The 22,477-nt window shown below is 33.2% G+C and overlaps 3 protein-coding genes across 4 annotated transcripts; 2 read left to right on the top strand and 1 right to left on the bottom strand.

Annotated features, from left to right (window-relative positions):
• The first annotated feature begins 2,414 nt into the window (after positions 1 to 2,414).
• Positions 2,415 to 7,635, top strand: LOC130965310 (uncharacterized). 2 transcript variants are annotated; one of them, XM_057890067.1, is made up of 12 exons: positions 2,415 to 2,561; positions 2,693 to 2,905; positions 3,072 to 3,156; positions 3,962 to 4,158; positions 5,682 to 5,764; positions 5,944 to 5,989; positions 6,087 to 6,143; positions 6,253 to 6,307; positions 6,384 to 6,484; positions 6,609 to 6,672; positions 6,763 to 6,896; positions 7,000 to 7,635. In XM_057890067.1, exons 2-12 carry the CDS (start codon positions 2,822 to 2,824, stop codon positions 7,171 to 7,173), a joined length of 1,080 nt encoding a protein of 359 aa, XP_057746050.1. In that variant the 5' UTR covers positions 2,415 to 2,561; positions 2,693 to 2,821; the 3' UTR covers positions 7,174 to 7,635. The 2 variants fall into 2 exon arrangements, with proteins under 2 accessions (XP_057746050.1, XP_057746049.1); XM_057890066.1 differs by lacking the exon at positions 2,415 to 2,561 and having other exon boundaries at positions 2,568 to 2,905.
• A 1,413-nt stretch (positions 7,636 to 9,048) lies between these two features.
• Positions 9,049 to 9,351, bottom strand: LOC130969413 (uncharacterized). Its single transcript, XM_057895117.1, has one exon. The coding sequence runs from the start codon at positions 9,349 to 9,351 to the stop codon at positions 9,049 to 9,051; it is 303 nt and encodes a 100-aa protein (XP_057751100.1).
• Positions 9,352 to 15,438: 6,087 nt separating this feature from the next.
• On the top strand, positions 15,439 to 16,273 carry LOC130966613 (histone H2A-like). The gene is made up of 2 exons (XM_057891429.1): positions 15,439 to 15,723; positions 15,844 to 16,273. The coding sequence occupies exons 1-2, from the start codon at positions 15,511 to 15,513 to the stop codon at positions 16,081 to 16,083; spliced, it is 453 nt and encodes a 150-aa protein (XP_057747412.1). The 5' UTR covers positions 15,439 to 15,510; the 3' UTR covers positions 16,084 to 16,273.
• Positions 16,274 to 22,477: the final 6,204 nt, after the last annotated feature.

Here is a 22,477-nt window from a genome sequence, read left to right as displayed (position 1 = left end):
CATTCGCAGGAGTAGACACGCTCTCTTTTTCTTTTTTTTTTATTTTATAATTTTTTTATTATGAGTAATTTAGTCTAAAATGTTAATATTTAAGTAAAAATACATTTTAAAATTTGGTTTTAAACTTTAGAGACGATTTTATATTCAAAAAAATTTTTAACATATACCTTAAAAATCAAGATCATACTTAATTCTTTATTTTTTTTAATAAATAAAGGTCGGATTGAAATTTAAAGACAATTAGAATACATTAAAACTCACTAAAATAAAGACAGAAATCAGATAAAATATTTATTATATTTTTAAATATATTCTAATAAAATAAAATAAAGATTTATATACAACTATTTTTATATAAAATTAATAATTAAAAATTATTAAATAGTTTAGTATATTTAACTAAATTGATATATTTGAGCTTCTATCTTCTACCGTAAAGTGGACCTGTCGCCACATCAGCTCCCTCCTTATTCTTTATCCAAACTTGTCGAAATTCCAAAATACCCCTCCGTGCCACCGCGTCCATGTTCCAATAAACACACAATGCACAGAATGACAGAAAAACGAGAACATGCCACAGAAACTGAGAAACAAGACAACCGCATAACTCAGAAGTTTGGGGTTTTTTACTCTATTATACACATCTTCATCACAATGAATTGGTACACATTTTTTTTTAAAAGAATATTCTAAAATGAAAAAACAAATAAAATAAAGAAGTGAATAATTAAATATTAATATATTATTGATTTTGTAATTTATATTATATATTTGTATCTAAGTTTTATTAATTCAATGGTAATTGAATTTTTATTTTTGATTTTATTGTTTTTTATTTTATTTTAGAAGAATTTGGTGTTACATTTTGCCTTATAACTTGTGCAATCGTATACACCAAACCGTATTAATTGATCACTTTTCATATAATTCAATAAATATAAAAAGAATTATAATAATTTAATAGTTAAAAAAATACATAAAAAGAACCTCAAGAAATTTGGCTCAATTGTACACACTAACTATTTTTAACGAGAGATTAAAAAAATTAAGATACATTATGTTCATATTCTGGCCCAATAGTAAAGGTCCAGGTCCAAACAAAAGGCCTAATCCCACGGATTGAGCCTCACTACGAAGTCGGTGCTCACCACGACTTGTTCTAAAGAAGTCGGGAACGAGGGTTAGCTGGCAGATAAGCACTCATTCAGATGAGTAACTGCTCTTAAAATCTCTCTAACCACTTCCAGTATCCATATTTTAACCTCTCCAAGATAAAGGGACGGTTAACACCCTAAAAAAGTGGCAATACTCCAACGGTGGTTAGTGATCCTCAGGTATCTCTAAGTCCCAATATTCTCCAGACCTGCTTACGCTCTTGCTGACTTAGGCATTGGAGTGTCTTTGCAGGTACCACCCCCCTTCTTTCACGCGCACAAGTCGAACGAAGGCCCTCCAGGTGCCGATCCACACGAAGGCCTCCTCTTTCCAACGATTAGACCAACCAACGTCATCCAACCCATTAATCTCCGGTTACCCACCGTAACAACTTATATAAAGATTTTTAAAATATTTTTTATAAAAATATTTTTAAATAATTAAAATTTAACATATATAATTAATTAAATTATATTATTTTTACTAAAATTAGGTCAAACAAATTTATTTGATCGAAAAAATAGTAAATTAAATCTAAAATTAATTTAAATTAATATTATTTTTTATAAAAAATAACTATAATATTTTTATTATATAAATTATTTAAAATATATCTATTATATATTTTAATTTTAAAAATCTTAAATTCTAATCTTTTGCTTTTCTACTGTTATAAAATTAGAATTTAGAGTTATATATATATATATATAATAAGAGTATTTTAATTATTTTTTATAATAAGGGTATTGTAATATTTTTTATAAAAAATAATATTAATTTAGATCGATTCAATATTTGATTCACTATTTTTTTGGTCAAATTAATTTGTCTGACCTAATTTTAACAAAAATAATACAATTTAATTAATTATATATGTTAAATTTTAATTAATAAAAAATATTTTAAAAAAAATATTTTAAACGTTTTTATTTGAATGACTTCTAAAAAATTAAATAAAAGACACCAAGAAAAATTAAAGTTGTTTTTCAAAATATTTTCAACACTCACTATAAATATAAATTAAATAAAAACAGAATACAAAATAAAATACACATGAAACAAGTCTAATAATTTTATTTGATGAAAAAATGTATGAGAGTCCTATTTAAAGATAGAATACAATGAATAGAAATAAGATTTGGCTAATAAATAACTGAACACATAATGTATAGAAATAAGAATATCCAAAAGAAAATAGTTGATACATGATTGACACTTATATATGACACCTTTCTTTGTGTCTGTGTATCAAACGGCCACGCTTCACCTCAACGTCAATTCAACAAAGAACTAACACATCCTTTTGTTCCCTCTCTTCCACGTTATTCATTCATTTCATTAAGCTTCTCCATTCAACACTCCAATCTTCAACTGCATTATATATAGAACGAACCAACGATAACAAGGTAAAAAGAAAAATGTTGACACACCACAAACAAACCAAACTCTCTGTTACCAAATAAATCTGCGTTATTTCCGATTTTATTTTATTTTATTTTTTCTTCTTTTTTCTGTTACTGTTGTTGCCGCAAGGAAGGAAGGAAAATGTTGATGCCGTGTTTGGATCGGAGATTAAATTAGGGATTTCTAGGGTTTTCTTTTTTGCGCGCTATTGCTTCCGCTCCAAGGTTGCTTTAACCAGTTTCAGATTCCGATTCCATTGGAGATGTCCGAAGCTCATTCCACGCAGAATCGAAGCTCCGCGTACCTCGACGCGCTCTCTCAAGCGATCCACAAGAAGCTCCAGCGGGTTCGGTTTTCCTATTCCTTTTTTTTTTTAAACTTTTGGGGAAATTTGTTATGTTTGAATGCCGGGAAAATGCTGTGAAATTGAAATTGGAGCTAGGAATCCTTGATATGCTTGCTGTGTTGCGTTGCTTTTTGTTTTGGCTGAAGAGAATTTTTATGTGGTGCAGGCGCTAGCTAATTCCTCGCAGAGGCGCAATTTGTTGCAGGAGCTGTTTGCAGACGTTGCTTTAGAAGTTGATGACCGAGCTAAAGGTGAATTGAGAGTCGAAACCATTGATTATCTTCAGAACATAGCCTTACTTTTCCTTTTGAAAAAGTTTGCAGTCTAGTGTCTTTGATGGTGTTGCTACCGTTTGACATGGGGTTATTGTTTATGGTTCACTCTGTTTGCATGATCACGGTTTATGGATTTTTTATTTTATTTTTTTCTGGAAGAAGGTTCTTATGCTTAAAATGAAAGATTGCATGTAAGGTTGTCGTCTATCCTATGTGTGCCAAGAAAATTCTGTCTGAAAAACATGTTTTGTGCGACATAAAGCCAATTTTGTGGCATTGAATAGTCAAACGTATTAATGTGGGTAGTTTACAGTGGTGGGAAGCACGAGGAGATTTTTTTTTTTTTTTTGGTGGTAACATAAATTTTCTCATCCTAGCTATGCATATGTCCGGAGCTAAAGGAAAAGTGTTCTAGGAGGCAGTTGATGCAAAGTTTTATTTTCATGATTTTGAGGTTCTTCTAGACAGACATCTCCAACAGCAACTTCTAAAGAACTATATGGTGTTTTTTGAGGTTCTTTCAATATAAGATTTTATCATCCTTTCCACATATTGAAGTCTTTTTTCTTGCTCTTGATTTATCAGAACTATATTATAGTTGTATGATACTTTTTGTAACTCTTACCTAGGATTCATAGGACTATATTAGTATGCCCAGCTAACACTAAAAGTTGGTCTATTATGTTGCTGTGCTAACACATGGATATTTGAATCTAAAACTGCCGAGAGCCCTTTTTCAAACAAGAATTACCAACTGCAATTTTTCCCCCTACAATAACAGAAGTAATTGTCAACAAGGAAGAAGATGCCATTGGTCCTGCAGAGGATGTCCTTGATGGTCCATTATGTTTCTATGATGTGCTTGCTGATTATTTTGTACGAGTACCTGGGAGTGGAAAGCCTATCCTTGACTTGATTGTGCAACTATGGAGCCAATCTTTTTCTTCGCATATCTTTGCCCTCCTTTTTCACAAATGGGTATGTGAGCTTGTGTATTTCACAATTCATGGTCTTGTTGCTTGCTTGAAAATATTTGAATATCGGATTAATTTCATCTGAAGTGAGCTTGTCTTAAAGTTCAAAAGTAAATGTATTAGTTCTTAGGCTAATAAAGTAGAGTGTACTTATAACCTAGTAAATTATATAAGCTAGCTATTTTAGAGATAAATTCACTTCAATAGAACTTTTACCCGAATTTATTGCACTTGATTTGAATCATTTCGAACATTACATCACATTCAAGAGAAAATCGAGCAAGATACTGAAGAAGCCTTATCAATTTCTATTCTGTTAAAGGTTATATATTTGAAGTGCCTAGATTTGTTTCCGTCATGATTGCCATGCCTTTAAGGCTTTAACACACCTAGAAGCCAACTACGGAAACATTTTTTTAGTAATATTATGGTTAAAATACATGGAAATATCTCATATTATCCTAATCATATCTTAGAATACCAGTGTGTCCTACAAGAATATATGATATCATCATACGAATAATTTCTATATTTCCCTTATATTTCATGATTTAATTCTCTAACTAATTTGTTTTCATTAGAGGTCTAGTATTATTATAAATAAATAGGAAATAATGTTTCATCTTATTGCATCACAACGTATCCTATCAAATTGTCAGTACTACTGGATTAATATTAATCTACCCTTTTATTAATTAAATGTGTAATAGTAACAAATGTCGGATTAGTCAACATTGTAAGTATGTTGTTCTATTAGGGTATTTTAAAGAGAGGGAGGGAGGGAGAGAAAAGGAGGGGGGGATTAAAACCAAACCCCTCCCAATCACTATTTTATATCTACATGCTGTCCTACAAGAATCTCGGTTCTCTCTTTTCATTATTCACTGACCATATTCTCAACACTTACTTTGGGTGACATGATCATCAAAAGCTGAGGTTTCGTGATGTTCAGTCTTTTTTGTCTGAAAGTGTTGGCATACTGGTTCGCAATTCCCTTTTTAAGTTAGTTCTATACCATAAGGCGGTTCATACTATCTGATGTACTATGATTTATTCTCTGTTATCTTAATTTTTTAATAATTCGTCATTGGTTTCTGAAGTTAATGCAACGCCTGAATCAGTATCAAATTAGTATATCAGTGAGCAGTTGATAGAAAGTTAGTAACTATTTTTCAAACCCCTAACATGAGCAGGTTTTCCCTTTGATGTTTAGGAACTTAATACATATCATGTCTAATATATGATGAATATTTATAGAGAATACCTGGAATGAGTTGTAGCTATTTTAATTATGACAATTCTGAGAAGCAAAACAACAAAATATGTAATGTGACAATAGAATATGATATAACTTGTAAACTATGTCAGAAGTATGAGGGATCCTAACTTTTACAAACCATATATAATCCAAAACTAATTCATATTATTTGTTCTTGTTTATATCCTGAAAATCTTCTCTTTTTTGGGTCTCTATGTTTCCCTTTGGCTGCCTGTTGTGTTTCACTATAAGTTCAAACCTTTTTGCAGTTATTTGAAGCTCAAATTGATAAGCCAGAAGTGCTCCTCCGCTATTCATCTGCTCTAGTTCAAGGAGCCACAGATGTGTTCTGGTAAGAGTGCAATACAAGCTGTTAAACGGAAACAATTAACATTAGTTTATTGGCTATAACTGCAAAGTTTGAACATGGATTTGGATTGTTTGATATTGAAATTTTACATTGTTTGGAAATTGATGTTCCTTATCAAACCAAGATGATAATGAAATTATATTTGTTGGTGCTGTGTGCAGGATTGACATTCAAACAAATACAAGGCGTTTCCAGTCTCTATTTCTTGTAAGAGTCCCAAACGAGAATCTAATATTTGCATGATGTCATTATTGCTTCTTTTTTCTAATTCCTTTGCCTGTTCTTTTTATTTCCCTCAAACCAGTACCTTCTGGAAGATGTTGCATTAGACCATAATCGATTGAATAAAATTCCTGTCCAGGTTAGATTAATCAGATTGAGTTTCTAATATTAGACAAGTTTTTATTGGATCCTTTAGTTTAGTTGCTAGTGATGGCATTTTAAAACTGTAACTTTCATTTAACTCTCAGGCTCAGCGAGACATGTATCTTTTGCTCTCAAGGTTCATTTTATTTTACAATTCAGGTAGACATTTGGAGGAATGGATTAGCATATGAATTACATTGCACTAGAGTTTGAAATATATACATTTTCTTTGCAGCTGACAAAGTGGATAACTTCTTGAAACAATGTCCAAATTTTCCAACTGCTTTTCTAATTGGTGGTCCAGCAGATATATTCGTTACTGAACTTACTGATCAGGTACATTCGGATTAACTTTTCAACTTCAATAGTTAGGAGCCATATCATCTAATGCCATGCAAAATAATATGAAGGAAAGAAGATACTAGCCATAATGTATTTTGAAAAACTTTTTTCTTGGCAGCTTCAAAAGTTGAAGGTGGAACCGGTGCTGTTGCATTATCTGTCAGAAATTAAGGTCCTCCAGGGTACTACATCAACCATATCCAGTATTTGGAGTATTCTTATCTCAACCTAACATAGCTATGCCATTTCATTTGTTTATGCTAATGGCACAGGTATGGAATTAAGAATGACTACAAGCACGAGATTGAAGACGTGTTTATATAGTTTTACATCTCCTGGTGGTCCAATGTATCCAACCAGAGCTGTTCGTCATGCTGCTTGGGAAGCACTAGATTTGCTCTTTCCAGTTAGTATTTTTATTTTGGTCTACAAGCTACTTCTTGTTCATGGCAAATCATTATAAATTGCAAGAACCTCGTCCTGTCTAACATTGTCATGTCATGTTACAGGTTGGAAGATACCCTCGGCATCTTATAAGTTTGTTCTTCAGGTTGCTCTATCCATGGTATTGGCCGTCCTCGTGTTGGAACTTCGTGATGGCATGTCTTCAGGCGTTATATTTCTCATTAATAGGGTTTATATATTCTACGTGGGACAACTTTACTAAACCAAAATCGCAGTAGTTTCCCACTTCCCCTTGCCACTGCTCTGCGTGATTTCTACATGCGTAGAAGTTGCGCCGTCGCTTTGAAAGCCGAGGGAAAAAATGTTATAGATGAATTCGTGGCACCACGATCCTGTGATTTTTGCTCGGGGTCAATGGGATAATACGTGTAAAACAAGTAAACCTTTGTTAATGATATGTATGATTTGTTCACTGTAGATACAATAAGTTCACATTACAAGGTCTTATAGCATCAGAAAATGATAAGACGGTTAAATTGATGAACTGCAATTCGTTTCACACAAATATGAACAAGGATTTGTTCACCACAGTACATTACATTGAGGTATTGGGATAGAGACCAAGACTGAGACACAGGATCATGTTTGTTGGTTCAGAGATTGGTATTAAAATTTGTCTCTATTCTTAAAATTTTAATATTTTAGTATTTCTAAAAGGTAGGGAAGGGACTGAAATTTTTAGAGAGAGACTGAAATTTTAATAATATTTTATACTTAAAATTTTTTGATTTTAATTAATTAATTTTAGTTTTATTTTTGTACAAATTAAATTAGAGTTTTATTTTTGTTTTAATTTCTGTCTTTCACTTTATACCAAACAGAATACTAAAATTTATTTCGGTTTCTATCTCTTAATCTCTATTTTTCAATCTCAGTCTTTTAGTCTTTGTCTTTCAGTCTTTCTACCCAATGCTACCATAATGACTTGCCCTGTTGATAAAGATTCCTCACTGACGGCATTACTGCATCTAAAACAAAGTAACCCCAAATCTAATAGTAGCTTGTGATGGATCGTTAGCCTCAACTGCAGCAATGACATAAAATTGTCTTGCAGTTGTACGGTCCAGTAGAAGAGATTAATTTTCATGCAGTAAAGGAATCGACCCCAAGAAGGCAATAAAGATTCCAAGTATTGCAGATAGAAGGAAATTAAGCTCAACATGCATACCAAATTCACTGCACAAACAATAACCTGAATATAGCCAACCATATCTATAGATTATCCCCAGCCTGAATATGTAGATAACGGAGATTACATCTTACTAGATCTAATGCAAGTTGCCACAAAATCTATAAAGAAGTACTCCCCTGAAACCATGAAAATTTTTGGTTAACAACCCTTGTACAAAACAAGACGACTTATGACAACTATGCGATCGCATGAACCTTTTTTGTTTTCCTTTTAATTCTTTGCCGGGGAGGGGAAAGAGGGTAGTTGGAGCCGGAAAACCACCTCAACCGAAGATTCCTCCGTAATGGTTTGACCAAAGCAAAAGCGACTATCTCTAAACTCTGCAGCTTCCCACATTATGCAGCCACAGAATATCGCCGTTGAAAACGCCATAATCCAAATTAGAAAATAAAGTAATGAACGAGAATTGATCAAATTCAAGGTACCTTAGCAGTGGCTAGGGAGCGGCGCGGCTGATGGCACGGTTTCCGGATCCAGGCTTGTTACTGATGATGTCATGAGAGCCATGTCGAGAACCGCGGACATGCTTTCGCGTTGAGATTTGAAAATTTCAACGCGTCGACATCAAACTGAGAGTGTGAAATGAGCACTGAGCGAGAGTGTCAACGGCTTCTCAGAGAAAATATAGAGGGAGAAAAAGGAACAGGAACGTGTTACTGATTAACCATGCTTCATGCAGCGTGATTAAATTGAAGAAATGTTTAAAAATATGCAAGCAAGGTAGTTTTGGGATGTAAGGTCCCGGGTTCGAATCTTTCAAGGAATAGAATAAAACTTTTTATTTCAATATGTGCAATATAGATTAACATCGAATAGTTTTGGCAAACTACAACGCATGACAAAATAAGTAATTACGAAAATGTCAAAATTGAATGAGATGAACATATGTCTACGACTGTGTCTAGGGTGCCAGTGCGCGAAGGAAGCAGGTAGAAGCAGCAACCACCAAAGCAGCAAACAACGTTGGCAAGAAGAAATCGATGTGGAAGCTGGTGGTGACAGCTTGCTGAGGCAAGTGCACCATATCTCTAGGAAAATCCAAAGGGATTGTGACGAAATGTGAAGATTGAGATATCGCAAACATGAAGGCCAAGGTTGGGGGTAAGGATGCAAGAACCACCGTAGCAATCAACAGAATCATCCATGTTGAGGCGTACACTAACGTTGATACCACTCGCCGGGAAAGAGTAGCAGGAAGAGGCATGACCAAATTAAATTAGGTTCAGGATTTCAGTAACAAGACTTGCATTCATTTGTGGAACTTATGATCAGCAGCTTTAATTTTTGTTTGATGCTCAGTAAGAACCAAACGTGGAGGCACGTTTTTCTAACTTTTCAACATAGTGTTTATGATTCCTTACTTAAAATTTTGAAAATTATTACCGATCAAATAAAAAAATAATAATATTTACTGATAATATAGTATTATTTTTATTTATATTTAACTATTTTTTTTATTATTAAAAATTTAACTACAAAAATAAAAATAAAATTTATTTTAAATATTGAAAAATAATTTTTAAAAATTTTTAAAAAATACATATTTTATCCTACTTACTAAAAATATATATATCTAACTATCTCATCCTCTTTTGTAATTCTCTTGTTTCAAGTATTTTTTATTTTTATAAATTAAATAAATATAATAATTATCGAAAAAAAATAATTTAAAAAATATTTATCGAAATAAATATTTTCCTCTTATCTTGTTTACATTGTAAATGAGATAATTTTGCACGTATCTTATTTACAATATAAACAAGATAAGACAGGTGGACGTAACATGTGTCATGTATATGTTTTTTTAAGAAATTTTTTTTTAAAAATAATAAAAAATATTAATAATATCAATAATCTAAACTTTTAGCATGTAATTAGTACATAAAAAGGTTAGTAGGAGAGATTAAAATGGATATATTTGATCAATTAGTATTCAAAAGAGCACATACAAAATTTTATATTAAATTATGATCCAATTGGATTGATTTAAATTTGAAAAATAAAAAATTCGTACCGTGTTTAAGTTCCATGATAAGAATAAATACGATAATTGTGCCCACTTCTAAAAATTGAAAGATGAAAATGGTGAAGTTAATGCACGATAAATAAAACACAAAAGATGAGATAATTGTTTCCCATTGTTAAGAAAGGTGGGAAGAGAATTGAAACGGCTCACGTTATTTCCCACACTATCCACGTGGAAGATAACCGTTTCAATTCTCTTCCCACTATCCCCATCAATCTCTCCTAACAATTGTCAAACAGTTATTTTTATTTTTGAAATTTAAATCAATTCAATTGGATCATAATTTTTATGTACTCTTTTTTAGTACTAATTGATCAAACATATCAATTTTAATATCTTCTACGAACCTTTTTATGTACTAATTGTATGCTAAAAGTTTGGATTATTGATATTATTAATATTTTTTATTATTTTCAATTTTTTTTAAAATACATGTATCTCGTTTACAATACACGTGTTACGTCCACCTGTCTTATTTCGTACTTTTATTAGTTCATAAGACTCAGCAGAGCTTCTCCCTTCAACCTGAGAGGTTTAGAAACTCAAACTGAAAGTAAAAACACAATATAAAATTCGAATATGGTGTGTAAAGTATGCGTGTTTGATTAATTCTAAAATGTATATTCGTTCTTCATCAATATGAATGCGTTGAACTGGCATAAGGTTATCACATTCTACATGGGTTCAGAGTGCGTCTTTCATCGGACAATGATGAACCACCAGCTTGAATATAGATCTCTCAGACGGCTAATCCACGACTTCATTGGAGACTTCTCGAGACATCAGTTCAGCCGATTTACGGGGAGATTAGGGTCTCTGTGGTAGAGGCTAGAACCCAAGGTGCAGCATTCTCTGATCCGGAAGATCCGACCTTGTCTGTGGCGTTTTGAGTAGGATCATTAAGGAGAATGGACTGTACGAGCTTCACCCTCAATCAGAATGGATCCGCACTAAACCTGGGGTTCAGATCTAGAGGAGTATTGGCAGCTGCTCAAACCAGTGTCAATCACATACAGCCTGCCATTAAAGAAATGACTTACAAGCAAAGAGAGCAGTAATACCATAGTTAATTTAGAAAGACAAAGTAACTCGAATCCTCAACTCTATTCCTATCTCTATTTATATATTAGACCTTTTTCTTTATTCCTTTTATGAATAATTTCCCCTTATCATCAACACATATAAACTTTCGGATTTCGCGTCACTAAAACCTACAAGATAACCATAACTTGCTTCAAACCACAATCCTCGTGGGATCGACCCTGACTCGCTCAGGTATTACTTTGACGATCCAATGCACTGGCTGGTACTGCTGTAGGAAGATGTTAGGATTCGTGCGCACCAAGTTTTTGGCGAAAATATGAAGTAAACGAAAATATGTTGAATGATGGGCGAAGATTATGATCTCTGTGGTATAGGCTATAATTCAAAGAATCAGCATTCTCTGATCCGAAAGATTCGACCTTGTCTGTGGCGTTTTGAGCAGGATTGCCAGGAGAATGATTTGCTAGAGCTTCACCCTTCGTCAGATTGGATGACCATGGCCAATGGCGTTCAATCTGTAGCATAGGAGATCAATGACCGTCCAGAGTGTTCTGTTTTCATTACTGTGAATTCTATCTCTGTTTTGACTGCTGTATATGATCATTACCCTAAAAGAAAAACAAAACAAAATAAAAGGAAATAAATAATTAATTAAGGTTGGGTTGCCTCCCAACAAGCGCTTCTTTAATGTCATTAGCTTGACGGATAACCCCTTTCAAGGAGGAAGATAGTCATAGAGGAATAAATCCTTACTCCTTACTGGGAGCTTCCTTCCTGTGCTCTCATAGAATAGCGTAATACGCTCAAGAGATAGGATCTTGTTCACTGCCTGAGGCAGGGTTGGGCTTGCAGCATTATGTTGGTGTCCCTTTTTGTCACTTACCTCTTCCATGGTAAATACCATGATGAGATAAGTGAATACCACCATCTTCATGGTGAAAAGTCTTCAATAGGGATATTTTTGTTTTTCCAGCTCCTAGGTATCTTCTTTTTGGGGCCTTCATCCTCTGTGGATAGTGTACATCCCACACCAAACTTACATTTGGTCTTAGGAGGGATTGAATTGGTTTCATCCAAGGGAGGAGGCTTGGATGCTGAATCTTTTATGCAAGTGCCTCCCTTGTCAGGGGATAGTGGAAGGTCAAGAACTTTGAATACCATCCACTCCTTATGCAAGGTAACCCTTGTTTCCTCTTGGATTCCCAACTTCTCCATTACTATACTTGACCGTAGGTCACAGAGAGTCTTCTCAGAGGTCATGGTGCCTATGGTGCAAGGAACAGAAAGCGTTCAGGATCTAGAAGGTTCTGAGGTAGCTTATGCTGAACCAAAGCATTGAGTTCTTTGGAAAGCGATGGAAGTTCTTCCTCAAAAGGCTTTGTACCAAACATTTTGGCATTCAGCTTCATAAGAGCTCCTAGGTATCGAGCAACTTGCTTTTCCCTAGTGTCTTCATCCTCATCTGAGGGTGAGTGTTCATCAAAACTCTTGCACTGCAGACGTGCATACAAAGAAACATCTATGGTCTCTATATGAGCCTTGGCTTCCTTTAGTTTTTTGGTAGGGATTTCTTGAGTGGGTATTGAGCACTCAGAAGGTGTGCTTTTACTGGCATTCAACGCCAGCTCTGTTAGCTTATTGGGCGTTGAACGCCCATGCTGTGCACCCTTACTGGCGTTAAACACCAGTCCCTTTAGCATTTTGGGCGTTGAACGCCTAGCAGGGGTATCCTTGCTGGCGTTCAACGCCAGCTTCCCTGGGTATGTGGGCGTTGAACGCCCAATGAGGGGTTCCTCACTGGCGTTCAGTGCTAGAGTTCCTGGATGTTTGGGCGTTGAACGCCCAGCCAGTGCTCTCTGGCTAGCGTTCAACGCCAGCTCTACTGACAGGATGGTCGTTGAACACCCAGCGAGAGGTTCCTCACTGGCGTTCAGCACCTAGCTCTCTACCATCTTGGGCGTTGAACGCCCAATGAGGGCTTTCTTACTGACGTTCAACGCCTTTTCAGCTTCTTCAAATTCGGCCTCAGCCTCAGTGGAAGGTATCAGATTTAAACTTAACCCAATATCATACAGGGTTTTGTCAAAAATGATCTTTCCAGTAGTCCATAGGATCTGAAAGCTCCATGGATCTGGCATCTTCCTTGGCAGCTTATGCTGAATTAGGATACTGTACTTCTCAGTAAGTATCTCTATTTCATCTCCCCTTAGGTCATTCTTTTCAAAAAGAATGTCTTTTAGACAAGTCGTATAGGGGTCCTTTTTTCCAATACCTCTGTAAAAGACATTCTTTTTGAAAAAAAGGACCTAAGGGGAGATGAAATAGAGATACTTACTGAGAAGTACAGTATCCTAATTCAGCATAAGCTGCCAAGGAAGATGCCAGATCCATGGAGCTTTCAGATCCTATGGACTACTGGAAAGATCATTTTTGACAAAACCCTGTATGATATTGGGTTAAGTTTAAATATGATACCTTCCACTGAGGCTAACTGCTCATCTGCCAATTCTTTCTGCATGTCAAGAAAATGTGGCTCTTGAGGTTCTTTCACCTCTGCAAGAGCGAGTTCTGTGATCATCACAGACTCCTCTTGCACGCCCAGAGAAGAATCAACTTGAGGTTCCTTCTCTTCTGTAGGGGCATGCTTAATGGCAGTCCCAGGATTCTTCTGGTCCGTGATTGCCTTAAGTCCCTCAGTAGCAGACTCCTGAGGTTCGGCCTCTTTGGTGAAGACTACTGTCTCACCTTCTTTTAAGGTCTCCTTCTCAGAGAGCCTCATGTTTTATGTAAGGGTCCTTTGGGACTGCACTTCCTCAAACAGCTCAGTAAAAGGAATATTACCCTACTCAGGTGTCCACCGGTCGTGGGTGAGAGTGTCTCCTTAAGGATGGTCACCACTCATAGCACTAAGAGCATTATAACTCTCGGCAGAAGGTGCGGCTACAGTTTCCTTGTCTAGAACTTCTATCCTAACTGGGGTCTGAACATTTGTTGCTGACTTAGCCAATCTCTGCAAGGGAGAGAACCTTTTTAGGAATTTGGTAATAACCTGATCCCAGGTGTTCATACTTCCTCTGGGTGCAATATCCCACTAATCTTTTGTTCGATTTTTCAGAACAAATGGGAATAGTTTTAACTTGTGGAGTTCAGGGTCTCCGTGGTATAGGCTATAATCTAAAGAAGTAGCGTTCTTTGATCCGTAAGATTCGACCTTGTCTGTGGCGTTTTGAGTAGGATCGCCAGGAGAATGAACTGCTAGCGCTTCACCCTTCGTCGGATTGGATGACCACGGCCAATGGCGTTCAATCTGTAGCAGAGGAGATCAATGACCACAGCCCATAGCGTTGATCACATACAGCCTGCTATAAAAGACATCATTCACAAGCAAAGAAGACAGTAATACCAAAATTAATTCAAAAAGACAAGGTAACTCCAATTCTCAATTCTATCCTTAAAGTATTAGCAGCCTATTATAATAATCCTAAATTCTATAATCCTGCAACCTTCTGATCTGCTTGACTAAGACCTGCACGATAACCATAGCTTTCTTCAAACCACAATCCTCGTGGGATTGATCCTGACTCGCTCAAGTATTATTTGGACGACCCAATATACTTACTAGTACAACAATACAAAAGTGTAAACGAGATAAGAGAGATATTTATTTCAGTAAATATTTTTTAAATTATTTATTTCGATAATTATTATATTTATTTAACTTATAAAAATAAAAAATCCCTTGTTTCAATTCACAAAATTTAAAATTTTTCATATTAGATTCATCCACTTATTCGCTATTTCAATTATATATATATATATATATATATATATATATAATCTTTAAAAAATGGACAGAAATCTTTATAATAAAACTTGAAATATTTTAAACAAAGTTATCCTAATGTTAATTAAATTTATTGTGATACCTAATAATACAGAAAATTTAAAACAAAGTTATCATAATATAAATTAAATTTATTATGATACATAATAAATTAATAATACAGAAAATTAAGAATTCTGATATAGAAGAAAAAATATAAAAGATACAAAGAATACTGGAATTCCATTGGTCCATTCAGGAGTGACATAGATCACAAACTAAAAAGGGCAATAACCGTTGATTAAGATATAATCTAACGTTCAGAATCCGTCCACATAGTTGATCCTCGTAGTCACCTGGCCCCTGCCGAACCTCAATAAATCCAAACCCGACAGCAATCGCTTCCACCATCCTCAACGTCATCACTCTCTTCTCACCCAAAAAACTCATCCTTTCCGTAAACTTTCTTCATGGACAGCCCCGCCGGAAAAACCAAAAAAGGAGCCGCCGGTAGGAGAGGCGGTGGTCCCAAGAGGAAGCCAGTCTCAAGGTCCGTCAAAGCCGGTCTCCAATTCCCCGTCGGAAGAATCGGACGCTACCTGAAGAAAGGCCGTTACTCTCAGCGCGTCGGAACCGGTGCTCCGGTTTACCTCGCCGCCGTTTTGGAATACCTAGCCGCCGAGGTATCTGTTGATAACAATAATGAGCTATAATTACTTCTTAGATCTTCGATTATTATTACTACATTGCGTATTAAATTTTAGGGTTTGGAATTTAATTTGGGAAATTTAACATTATTGTAGGTGTTGGAGTTGGCTGGGAATGCTGCTAGAGACAACAAGAAGAATAGGATTATTCCAAGGCATGTGTTGTTAGCTGTGAGGAACGATGAGGAGCTTGGAAAATTGCTTGCTGGTGTTACCATTGCTCATGGTGGTGTCCTTCCTAACATAAACCCTGTTCTGTTGCCCAAGAAATCTCAAACTGCTACCAAGGAACCAAAGTCTCCATCTAAGGGCACTAAGTCTCCTAAGAAGGCTTGATCTTATAGTTGATGATGCTAAGTTGTTGTTATTAGTTTGTTTTGGAACTTTTATTTTTCATGTATATGTATGTTGTTAGATTCTTCTCTTAGAACAGTCCCTTGGAAAAGAATGTAATGCTTTTATGGTTTAAAGTTATCTCAATGATGTAGGGTTCCAAAGCGAATTGAAAGCAGCTCGTTTCAAATCATTCTTGTAGCTTTATTACCAATGCAATTTGTCCATGGTTTTTTAGCCTAGTAACTTATTACCATTTTCTTCAAACATTTGACTAGACACTTGAAAATGATGTTTTTCGAGACCGAAAAACCGTTGAAACAAATCAAACTAACATAAGGATAATGTTTGTTTTGGTTATTCCTGTGTCCCCATCAAGAAAAAGGTTAGATCTATGTTTTAAAGATTGTGTTAGACTGTTTGCTGTAACAAATTTGATGTAAAATTTATAGATTGTTATACATTGATTTATGAATTTTGTTTCTGATTCCTGAAAGACTTAAATTAGACCTATATAGGAAAAGTAAACACAAAGTTTGGAACTTTATATATTTCCTATGAAAAGGTGTAGATGAACAAGGGTTCGAAGGATTTGTCCAAATATTATTACGGCCCTTGATTTTGTTTTTTGATTAAATTATCAAAGGAATAAATGCCAAAGTTGTATTCAATCTTAAATATAATGGAAAAAGTATATATATTTTTCACACAAACTTGAGAACAAAAAACAGGATAGATATTTGAGTTGTGTAGATTTTAATATTCAACATTTCAACCTCGAATTGCCGTGTTTCTAATTTTTTTAGGTTAGAATATGTTCTTTGATTAAAATCAAAGGCAGAATTTACATACAATAGATAATACTTACAAGTTAGGCCAATCATTATGTGTGTTTTTGGTTTAGCTCTTATAAATTACGATTGAGTTCAACTTAATTTTATTAAGATTAAGTTTGTTTTAATGTAGTTTATGTTTAGATATTTTGATTTAAAAAGTAATTATAATTCAAAAAATATTTGGATAACAAGAACTAATTAGGTGCCGTTTATGGTGTCCACAAATTATGATGGTTATACTTGCTATGGATAAACAAATCATCACATGCTCGCATGTGGAGGAAAAGACTATTTGTTTGACTAACTTAGCACTTTTAAAGTAGTTTATTTGTTATAGTAATCTAGTTAGTTTTAATAACATTAAATTATTGTTATTATTTTTTTGTTAGAACCTATTTTCTTTTTAATTTTCAACAATTGGTATCCCACATGTAAAAAGAAACAAAAGAGAACATTTTAATAGAGAAATTTTTTTGAAATAAAATAAAAAAAATTATAAAAAAATATAGGATACTAATATAGTATCTACAAATTTATTGTCAATAATAATTAATTATTATATTTTAGTTACAATTAACATTGAATTGACCTAAATTAATAAAATAATTGAATTATAAGGCTTTCTAACCACGCCGAGGAGAGCTGCGACATGAATCGAGGAAGGTGTCACACAACCCTCTTCCGCAGCAACTCTTAACTGCGTCGTCGTCACTTGCCCATGCATTCTCCCTCACTCGGACATCAGTCGCTGTTGCATTCTCTGCCTCCACCGTTCACCACTTGCTGAGCATGCTCTTCACAAAACCACTGCTCACATTACGCGTCTACGATCGTCGCATCGCATCCCTTTCGCTACTATTGTTTTCGTCGTCACCTCATGGAGCCTTCACCACCGTTGTCTTCACCGTCACGCGTAACCTCCTTCCCGTGGAGCTGCTGCCGCTGCCTCGAACCGTTAGTTGCACTACTCGAAATGCGTGCAGCGGTTCGCGTCTGCGCTGCCGCCTCTGACGATCCTCTGGCAGTGTTGGTGTCCTCCGCAACCAATCCCCGTCTCCGCAACGCGCACTTTGCATGGGCAATCTTCTTCTCTGCAGGACCTCTGCGGCTGCCGTCTCCCGCAGCGCTGCCTCTATCTTATTTTCACCTTCTCAATCCGATCAAATACATCTCTGTTAGAAGACACATGTATAAGGAGAGACATCCAGGAGACACATCCACAAAGGCACTTTTACTAGACACAGTTATAAAAAAGACACTTCCATTAGACCCAATCATAAACAAGAGTTGGCAGGAGTTGGTAGAATCCTTGTTGGTTACGTCACGGGATTGAAAAATTATTATTTTCTCAAATCCAATATTCCAACTTTAATGTCAGGAATGCAATTTTTTTTGTTTTGAGCGACTTCGCCCAAATTTTCGGAGATTTTCATTTTTAAGCTATTATGATCATCTCCAATAGTAAATAGGAATACACAAAAATACAAAAAAAAGAAGCATGACTTCTTCAATATTGCCGGCTTCAATGACAATCATTATCATCGTCTTCAAAAATATACAGGTATACAGAAATAAGTCACATTTAACAAGTATTTTTTTAGTTACAAATTAAAAAAATTACCTTTTTTCCAAAAAAAATATATCTTATTCCTATATACTCTTGTTCTATGTATTTTGAAAACGATAATAACGGTTGTCATAGTTAACCTTACAACTTTTTCCGTACCCAATCCGATATTTATGAAGTGTATTGAAGTTCGCTGGGGTATAAGGCAATCTCTATATTCGCCATATAGTGCGGCGAACTTGCTCTAAATGTAAAAAAAAAAAAAACTTTATTTAAAAAATTAAAATTAAAAAATCAAGTTTAGAGCAATATTTTTTATTTTATCTCAGAAAAAAATCCTTTTGATAGAGCAAACAAAAAAAAGTTACATCAAGAAATCAACAGATTCAAGGAACGGAGATGTACGATGGAAACTGCGGAAGCGGTGGGTATTGCTAACTACTTCTGCGTGGTGGTGGGATAGTTAGGGATACCGATCAGAAATTGCGGTTTAAAGGCTCAAGAATGGTTATGCGACGCTTAGGTTGTTGAAGCCACTGTTTTCGCATCCTATGATTGAAGGCGGACCAACATGGTAGCCATAGAGATCGGTTCAGAAGATGCTAAGAAGAACAGGACGAGGTTGATGTTATAGAGGGTAAGACGACAATGAAGCGTAAGCCTTATAACCCGAGAAAGCAGTGGCGTTGTCAAGTCAAATGGCCGGAGGCTGCACCAGCGGTGAACGGCGGAACCTCAGGCTCAATAAGATCCCTTAGCCACCATCCATGGAGCAGCGCATAACATCCTCCGAAGAAGATAGTGGATTGGGCCACAAGGCTTGGTGCTCCGGGTCGGGTCTGTTTGTTGACCTGGCCCATGACCCCCTAGTCATCTTCAACTCATACTTTTTTTTCTTAAATTTTTGCTGTCTATTTTTATCAAAGTTAAAGAATAAAATATTCACAAATGTTAGTTTAGAAATAAGCACACATATCTATTTTCATACTAGCAAAATTCTAACCATACAAAATAAAAAATTGATCGATCGATGGCATGTTTTAATTTTAGGTCTATTAATAAATAATGACATGTTTACAGGTCTATAAATAAAAGAAAAAAATTAGACTATTCATTTTTTTGACAATAAAAAATGGTCTATCGCATAATGTAGTCATTTCCAGATTATTATCGAAAAATCGTTTTTTCTCTTGCCAAAAATGGAGTCACTACCACCGTCCAAAATTAAAAAAATGGCAACTTTTAAAAATACTTACACTTCATTAATTTTTTTCTCGCATTAGTAAATAATTATTTTTTATTTTTATTTTTAATTAAACTAATCATTTTATCCTACATAAAATGTTTAAAGTATAAAATTATTCTTATTAATTAAGCATTAATATTAGACGAGTAAAATTCAAAATTGCTAATTACAAAAAATATCATGTCATGTGTCACTTTTGAATTGGTAGTATAGACATTTAAAGTCATCATATTAAAAAACACTATAGTCGTGCCCTAGCCGAAATTACTTTTGAATGTAAAATTACTAAAAAGATAAAGGTTAGATTAAGCTTTTAATATTATTGTTTTAACATTTTTTATATTACAGAATTTTAAATTACAATATTAAGTACTTATTAGGTGTTATTAAATCAATAGATTTTTTTAATTTGTTAGTGTGTTTAGTAAATTTTTAGTAGTAAAAATAAAAGTACCAAAAAAATAAAAAAAAAAGATAAAGTATTAAATTGATCCCCTACGTTTGGATTTAATTCTGTTTTAATCCTTAAATTTTAAAGTATCCTATTTGAATCTAAAAAAATTTCATTTAACTTCAATATAGTCCCACCTTAAGGTCAAACTTAAATAGTTAACGAAATGTCCTACGTGATAGCAGTACAAGAACTAGGTTGATAATTTAGAGAACAAATACAAGCTCAAGAGGTACAAAATCAACGATGGATGCATCAATACATTTATTTAATATTCTCCTTAGTTTTATAGAGAATATTTCATTTAAATTGTAAGAAAAATAATAAATAAATATATTAAGGCATCCATTATTGATTTCGTGCTTTTATAGCTTGTATTTAATCTCTAGATTATCGACCTTGTACTGTCACCTAGATATTCCATTAATTATTTAACTTTGACCGGGACTATATGAAGACTAAATGAATCTTTTTTGAATTCAAATAGGACACTTTAAACCTTTTTCAAGACAGGGTTATGCCCAAATATAAGGGATCAATTTAGTACTTTACCCAATAAAAAAACATTTTTTTGAGAAACCACAATTTATATTTTTTAAATTTTTTTTAAAAAAAATATTTTTCACATAATAAATAAACAAAAAAATATAGAGAAAACTTCACTCCCCTCCCTTGCGATATGCTAAAATGACACTCCCCTCTATTTTATAAATGTACAATTTCCTCCCTTCTAACTTATATGAAACGTCATCTTTAATTCATTTTAAATTTTTTGTGTTAACTAATATTAACTTTATCCATTTTTTAAGAAAAAATAAATTATTTTTTGAAAAAATACCCATTAACAAAAATTTTATTTTTTATCATTAAATTTTACCTATCAAAATATCCTTTAATAAATTATTTTTCATTGACAAAATTATATTTTTACCAAAATACTTTTAAAAAAATTCATAATTAATTTTTTTTTCTAAGATATCTACCCTTCAATAATTTTTAAATTATTAAATTGTGATTTTACCAAAATTTTTGTTAAGAATTATTTTTATGTTTTACTATTAATTTTTTGATATCAATATATATTATTTTAACATTAAATAAAAAAATCTTACTACTATTAATATGTATAATAATTAATATATATTGATATTGAAAAATAATCTTACTAAAATTTTTTATTTAATGTTAAAATAATATATATAGATATCAAAAAATTAATAGTAAAATATAAAAAAATTGTTAATAAAAATTTTGGTAAAATTATAATTTAATAATTAAAAAATTATTGAAGGATATTTTAGAAAAAAATAATATAATTATTAATCTTTTTAAAAATAATTTAATCAATAAAAGAATAATTTATTAAAGATTATTTTGGTAAGCAAAATTTAATGATAAGAAATAAAATTTTTGGTAATTGGTATTTTTTTAAAAAAATTATTTTTTCTTATAAAATGGATAAAGTTAACATTAGTTAATACAAAAAGTTTTAAATGGATTAAAGAGGAGATTTTTTAAAAGTTAGAAGGGAGAAAAATATACATTTATAAAATAGAGGGGATGGGAGTATCATTTTAGCATTTCGCAGAAGAGGAGAATAAAATTTTCTCAAAAATATATTATTATACTCAAATATAATTGATAGGTAAAAAAATCTTTTTATATGCAATATCTAAACTTAAAATTAATTTTATTTTTTTTTTATAAAATCTAGTAAACTAGAATAATTATATATGAACATAATTGATAATGTCTAATAATTATAAACTACAATCTGACAAACAAATTTATCAAACTAATAAGAATAACAATAAGGTGCATAAAATACAAAAATACATTACAATATATGAATATAATATAACACTAAGGAAGAGATAAGCCACAAGGAAGAAGATGAAATAAAATAAAGATGGGAGATGAAGAAGGTGAGAAAGGATAGTTATAAAATAAAATAAAGATGATGATACATGTAGAAAAGATGAGAAAGGTGAAGAATAACTGAAAGAATAAATTTTATAATGAATTTTCAATGATAAAAACTGAAAACAGAAGTCACAATACTATAAATAATATGATATTGAAAAAAAATTTATCTAAACAAATTTGATCCAACGTTTAACACTTTTTAAATACCCTTATGCTTCCGAATAATAAACCAAATTTATGTTTTAAAGATTGTGTAGACCGTTTGTTCTAACAAATTTGAATTGAAAATTATAGATTGTTATACATTGATTTATGAATTTTGTTTTTAATTCCTGAAAGACTTAGATTAAACCTCTATGAAACAAGAAAAG

Source organism: Arachis stenosperma, chromosome 3, assembly GCF_014773155.1.
Source record: "Arachis stenosperma cultivar V10309 chromosome 3, arast.V10309.gnm1.PFL2, whole genome shotgun sequence".
NCBI lineage: Eukaryota > Viridiplantae > Streptophyta > Magnoliopsida > Fabales > Fabaceae > Arachis > Arachis stenosperma.
Note: the sequence above shows the minus strand (reverse complement) of the source record. Positions and strands in the feature narration are given on the sequence as shown.

Excerpts from the sequence above, each read along its gene's own strand:
- LOC130969413 (XM_057895117.1), bottom strand. The coding sequence starts at position 9,351 with ATGCCTCTTCCTGCTACTCTTTCCCGGCGAGTGGTATCAACGTTAGTG.
- LOC130965310 (XM_057890067.1), top strand. The coding sequence starts at position 2,822 with ATGTCCGAAGCTCATTCCACGCAGAATCGAAGCTCCGCGTACCTCGAC. Across the intron at positions 5,765-5,943 it reads GGAGCCACAGATGTGTTCTG|GATTGACATTCAAACAAATA; the intron begins GTAAGAGTGCAA and ends TGCTGTGTGCAG. Across the intron at positions 6,144-6,252 it reads TGAATAAAATTCCTGTCCAG|GCTCAGCGAGACATGTATCT; the intron begins GTTAGATTAATC and ends TTTAACTCTCAG.
- LOC130966613 (XM_057891429.1), top strand. The coding sequence starts at position 15,511 with ATGGACAGCCCCGCCGGAAAAACCAAAAAAGGAGCCGCCGGTAGGAGA. Across the intron at positions 15,724-15,843 it reads TGGAATACCTAGCCGCCGAG|GTGTTGGAGTTGGCTGGGAA; the intron begins GTATCTGTTGAT and ends ACATTATTGTAG.